At 45.1% G+C, this 6,198-nt stretch overlaps 1 protein-coding gene across 2 annotated transcripts in view; it reads right to left on the reverse strand.

Moving 5' to 3' along the window:
* LOC129328550 (C-type lectin domain family 2 member D-like) overlaps positions 1 to 5,706 on the reverse strand; it is a 25,091-nt gene extending 19,385 nt beyond the window's left edge. For both annotated transcript variants that reach the window (XM_054977683.1, XM_054977682.1), the window contains exons 1-2: positions 5,563 to 5,706; positions 3,491 to 3,760 (exon numbers count right to left, since the gene is read on the reverse strand). In XM_054977683.1, the coding sequence (XP_054833658.1) occupies positions 3,491 to 3,617 (127 nt within the window). In that variant the 5' untranslated portion in view covers positions 3,618 to 3,760; positions 5,563 to 5,706. The remainder of the gene's footprint in view (positions 1 to 3,490; positions 3,761 to 5,562) is intronic.
* Between the last annotated feature and the right edge of the window lie 492 nt (positions 5,707 to 6,198).

Raw genomic sequence — 6,198 nt, forward strand, 5'->3', positions numbered from 1 at the left:
GTCTAGAGGATAGGAAGAGAAGCCAAGGTGGAAGAGGAGGGTGGCTGAATGTCAGTGCCTAAGGAAGCAAGATGGTGGGTAGGAGGAACAGACTGAAAAGAAGGGAGCCGAAGAAAACAATGGATGGCGGGGTGTGTGTGTGTGTGGCATAGAGCTCAGGAAAGCTAAATGATCATTCTTTGGTTCTAGGGGAAATCTTGCCTAAGGCCAACCATAAATGCCACTTGGGAGGAACGATGCCGGCAGGCAAGGGAAGTTTCAGAGCTGTGGGCCAAGGAGCCATGGAGGCATCTGCAGGGCCCACATCCTGCAACCGCCCTGAACGTGCCACACCAAATGGAGCATGACCTCTTCTGCCTCCCTTGCGAAAATAATCAACAAGTGGGCCGCAAAGGCGGTGCTCCTAGATGGTCTTTTACATTTTTATTTATTTATTGTCCACCTTTCTCACTGAGACCCAAAGCAGATTACACAGGGCAAGTCAGTAAAACCAACAGCTAGGAAAGTCAATGAACAGATACAACAGGGTAGTAATTTTAAAACAGCATAAGTCAGAACACAGAAATGAAACACTGCTGAAGCGAAGCATAAGTAAATATATTTAACCAGAAGAATAGTCTACAGCCTGTCTTTTTACCAAGGTATCTCTCTGAACCATTTCTTACAGCACAGCCCTTGAGTAAAAAGACCTTCCTGAATAATTCAGTTTTGCATAGTTTGCAAAAAGCTAGAAGAGTGGGAACTTTCCTGAGGCCTTAAGGCAGGCCTTTCCATAACATGGGTCCACAACAGAGAATGCACAGGTTAATTTTGCTTGTCTCCAGGGTGGCACCCACGGAGGCCCTGCACAGATAAGCAAAGCTACTGTGGTGGAGCATAGCTAATATCTTGAACTGAGAATGGAAACTGATGGGTAACCAGTGGAGTGGCTACAGAATGGGAATAATATGCATGTTCTGCCTAGCTCCTGATAGTAAATGAGCTGAGCGTTCTGCATCATCTGGAGTCTCTGAGTCAACTTGGGGGGGGGGAGACTTATGTGGGGTGCATCATAGTAGTCTAATCTCGATGTTGCTGTGGTGTAAAACTAGGTGGCCAGATCAGCTGTGTCAACGTAGGGGGTAATCTTCCAGACTAGTCTCGAGTTGGGAGGTCTTTTTTGCAGCTGCATTAACATGCTTCTCTAGAAGTACTGCTCGATCCAGTATAACCCCTAGACTCTTAACCAACTCATTCAGGATCAACCAAACCCCATAGATGGTGGGAAGCACACTGTCCTTCAAGATCTCTGCCTTCCCAACCAGCATCACTTCCATCTTGTCTGGGTTGAATTTTAGTTTGTTTGCTTTCAGCTATTTGTCCACAGCTGTCAAGCAGCGACTGAGGGCCTCTACTGCATCATCAGGGGATCTGGATAGAGCTGGGTATCATTTGCATATTGATAGCATCCAGTTCCATAGCCCATGAATGATTTCTCTTAAAGGCTTTTCATAGAGATTGACTAACATGGGAGATAAGATTGTATCCTGTGGAACCCCACAAGATAGTTCTCACACTGAAGATAGCCGGTCTTCAACAGCAACCCTTTGAGTCCTTTTGACAAGTCCAGCACATCTTCTGATACCTACTTCTGCCTTCAAACACCTCAACAGAATGGTTATGGACTTCTGTATCAAAGGCTGCAGATAGATCCAAGAGGAGCAATAAAGACGTACAGCCTTTGTCTAAATTCAAGCAAGGTTTACCAACTAAAGCCACCAGAGTTGTCTCCCAGCCTAAAACCAGATTGAAAAGGGTCCAGCGCAGAAGAGTTGTCCAAGAAGGCCTGGAGTTGGTCAGTGGCTGCTCTTTCAATCCCTAGAGAGGGCAGATTAGCGACTGAGGGATAATTAGCGACATCATTTTTATCCTAGTCCTCTAGGTCCTGGTTTACTGATGCAAAACGAGCTCCATTTCAGATGATCTAAAGGGCTGCTCTCTGAGTTTTCCCAGCTGTTCGCTCCTCTTTGCAAAATATTCAGCAGCACCCCTTCTCCCGCCCAGCCATATCTTTATACATAATCACAGCATCAATTGAAAAATATATGACAAGTCTGGCAGCAGATGAAAAATTCCAAAAGCAGTCCAGCTCTTGCTGGTCCTAAATGGCTGGAGGTGGGGCGGGGGGGGGGATAAGAACTCAGGGTAGCAATTCAAAGCATTACTGATTACATCAGCTCAGTACATACTACTTGCTGAATTCGAATTGCTCAGCACAGTACACTCAACAAATGTTTCTATAAACATGAACCCTTACAGGAGCAAGAAAAAAGCTGAAGGCAGAAGCAGAAGACATCAGCAACAGCTGCTGCAACAAGACAGGATACAGAGCGAGAGCTGGTTGCAGGCAAACAATTCCGTAGTTACCAGTGGCAGGCCTAGAAGAGAAAGCACGAGGCAAGTTTGGAATCAAGGACTCAAGAGTGGGCAGCTACATTGAACAAGTCTGTTAACAAGTTTCCAAAATCTGGAGGTCAGAAGGCTTGAACACAACCCCTTGAACACGAGCTTTACGTATCCCAACTCCATGAACACTTAGAAAATTGGCAAAGCATTTGAAGGCCTGTAATTCACAGGGTTGTGCATCACAAACTCCAAGATCTGCCAAAGAAACGGAAATTGTATATTAAAGGATTTATATGAAAACTGTTTGATGACATGTATCCTGCCTTAAGTCAGGAGAAGTTCCTCCAGCCTGAGGTATCTTCTTCCAACGTAAGTGGCTCTTCCATTAGACACAAAGCACTTTAAGCTGGATGAAGGCTTCTTTGACTGCAGGAAGGCTTGGTGGAGTGGTAGGACTCAAGCCACTGTCTGCATGACCTGGTTTGTAGAATTCATATTTCTCCCCCATTCTCTGGAAGCTACCTCCTTAAGATGAAGGGTGCCAAACTGTCAAGCTACTGGCTTGAGTCTTCTTAGTGAGCAAGTTCTTATTAAAAAGAACAGATATATCTTATGAGTACAAACTGTAACTCCCTCAAACAGCAGCACTGAAAACAACTGGGATAAGGAGGTGCAATGAGAGGGGATAGTGTATACAAAAGCTCTTTTCCGTCCTTACGTTTGGGCTCTCCAACCATGTGTATCAGGAGCATACACTACTCACAATCCTCCTGCTATGTCTGGTCACCGGTTCATCTGACTAGGGCGCCTCACATGTTTTCTGCTTCACTGAAGCTAAAAATATGTGCAGTGGCCTATTCAGACAACTTGGCAGCCATGTGTATTGTGACGATCACAGGACGCACACATTCCCAGTAGTCGTGGTTGGACAGGTAGCACATATTCCCACTACTCGTGGTTGAGGGCCCCCAAAAGGAATGAATGGAAAGGGCTTTTGTCTCAAGGGAAAGTGGCAAACGTAGGAGCCATGTTTTCAGATTACTAATTCACATGATTGCTGAAAACAATTTTTCTGCCACATCAAAGCAAAATATTTAGATGGTACCCATAGGAGCAGAATCTCGCTGTCCAGGCATTTCCACATGGGCAGATGGGTTTTTCTCAGAGATCTCACACTTCACCAGAGCCATGTGTTCAGGATTTCCGACAGAACAGGGATCTGTCTGGACCATCAAATCTTTCCCAGCTGTTTCTTTGTCTTCTATATTTCCTCTATTCAGTAGGGGTGATGCTCTAGGTAGCCTGTCTCTTATAGGCCATGACAAAAATCTTCCAATTGTTCTGGTCACATAAACAGCTCCTGGCCTTGGCTCATCTGTAAAAGAAAATCAGAATGCCAGAAGAGGCACAATAGTAAAGAGTCCAGTAGCACCTTTAAGACTAACCAACTTTACTGTAGCATAAGCTTTCGAGAACCACAGCTCTCTTTGTCAGATGCAGAAGAGGCACATTCTGTTAGTCTCAGAGCAGGTGGATTAGTGATGTGATGCTGAAGTCAGGTAAATACCTAGTGGTGACTGGGGCACACTAAACCAACTATATATTACTCTGTACACCATGCAATGTAGCTTATGATTCTAATCACACAAAAATTATACCAATTTACTTTAAAACGGGTGTTTTAAAGTAAATTGGTGTTCCTTACAGGACACATATTACACCAATTCTGTAGCAGCTCCACTGGCTCACCATAGAATTCCAGATTCAGTTCAAGGTGCTGGTTTTGACCTATAAAGCCCTAAACAGACTGGGACCAGCATACCTAAGGGACCGCCTCTCCCCGATGTGCCTCGGAGAACACTCTGATCAGCTGGAAAACATCTGCTGGTGGTTCCTGGCCCCAGGGAGGCTCGGTTGGCCTCAACCAGGGCCAGGGCCTTTTCAGTCCTGGCCCCAACCTGGTGGAACTCTCTGTCTGAGGACACCTGGGCCCATCAGGATCTTCTATCATTTCGGTGGGCCTGTAAGACGGAGATGTTCCGGCAGGCGTATGGATGAGGCCAGCATGAGATCCTCACTGAGCCTCCCACTAAGTGTCCACCAGTCAGCTGCCCAGCATATGGGTACAGCATGGGGCTATGTAGTGCCCATTCGTTAGCTGACCTATGTATGGGTTGCAGTACATTTATCTGCCCGCTTCCCTCCCCATGTATGGTGATGGGCAGGAATCTGGAACCGACCCCATCTTGGGAGAATTATTATCTGTTTGTTGATTTTATGATGAACTGTTGGTTTATGAATTGTTTTTAATATTTGTATTATGTATTATATTTTTGTAACTGCTGTACCTCACCCTGAGCCCACTTGCGGGAAAGGCAGGTTAGAAATGTAAATAATAATAATAATAATAATAATAATAATAATAATAATAAATGGCAGAACATCCTTTTTAATGTTATCCAGGATGATAAAACTGTAAACTTACTGAATAAAAAGGTTTTTGTAGGGCCAGTTTGGTGATGGTGGAGAGTGCCTCCGTACAGCAACCCTAGTCTTCTTTGGAAGCCTTGGATATACATGATTTAAGCCTCCATTATGAAACTTTTGATTAATACTACACTTCTGGATTAATACAAGTGCATGAAAACAGGCTTCACTAGTATGGAAAATATTATTTTGGCCATATAAGACAAATAACAAACATGAAGGTCAATTATTATAAAGAAGAGAGGTTTAGTAGATTTAAAGCACTTTATTAGCACTGAAAAACTATTTTGCAAGGCAGAACAGTTATTCGGGTTCATCCAACTCCACTCAGCAATTCTGTGCATTCCCATAACCAAATTATTAAGTGTCCAAGCAATACTGAATAAGCGTTGGAAAGAAGGATCCTGTGCCGCTCTGTTCACTAATGAGATATTCTCCTCTTCCTTGTTGCATGTGGCCACCCAAACACAAACTTAATCGGCAACGTCTGTTCTGCACGTCTGCAACCTGCATTCACACCTAGCCGACAAACTGGACGTCCATCCAAGTTGCCCCTCTCCTATTCTACCCCCACCCCCACCCCCGCCCTCTGCCTGATGCTGAGCTCTTCTTTCCTCCTCCCAGATTCTGCCTACTCATACACCTTTCCTCAAACGAATCAGACTCCCACACCAGCTTTTACAAACTTACCATCCCGTTACAAGAGGCAGCAGGATAAGATCGTACATGGAGAAGCTTATCTAGAGCGCTCGAATACAGCGGGCGGGGGCGGTGAGAGAAAGCCAATGGAAAAACCCCCTCCGCGTCCCCTGCCGCTTTTCAACTCAGCTGAGCCGGCGGCTGCGGCCTGCTCTTCCAGCCCCGCCTCCAACGTCGTTACTCGCCGCTTCGCTCCCAGCGAGATAACTTGAGTTGCGCAATTTCTCTTTGTGGCGCTTCCTTTTGGCTCCCTCCAATCACAGTTTCTAACTGTAGCCCCTCAACGTGCCTTTCTAAGGCCTTCGTTAGAACTATACGCCAGTTTCACACGTGTGCGGTCCAAAACTAACTCCCCAGTACAGGGTGAATAGGGTTCAGAGTCGGCAGCTTCCATCAAACCTGTAATGTGGATTGTCATAATAATCAGGAAGAAAATGAAGCTACTCTCATATATAAGGTTATAAGGACATTTGAAAAGAAGGGGGCACACACGTGTGTTATGGCACTATGGGGAAACGCATGTTATTGGTGTGCTGCAGGTACATTTCCACCTTGGGGCAAACTGGATTTTTTTTTAAAAAAATTGCTCCTTTATGGTTAGCCTGGTTTTATCTGCTGTTTTACTGT

This window comes from Eublepharis macularius, chromosome 4 (genome assembly GCF_028583425.1).
Source record: "Eublepharis macularius isolate TG4126 chromosome 4, MPM_Emac_v1.0, whole genome shotgun sequence".
In the NCBI taxonomy this organism is placed as follows: Eukaryota; Metazoa; Chordata; class Lepidosauria; order Squamata; family Eublepharidae; genus Eublepharis; species Eublepharis macularius.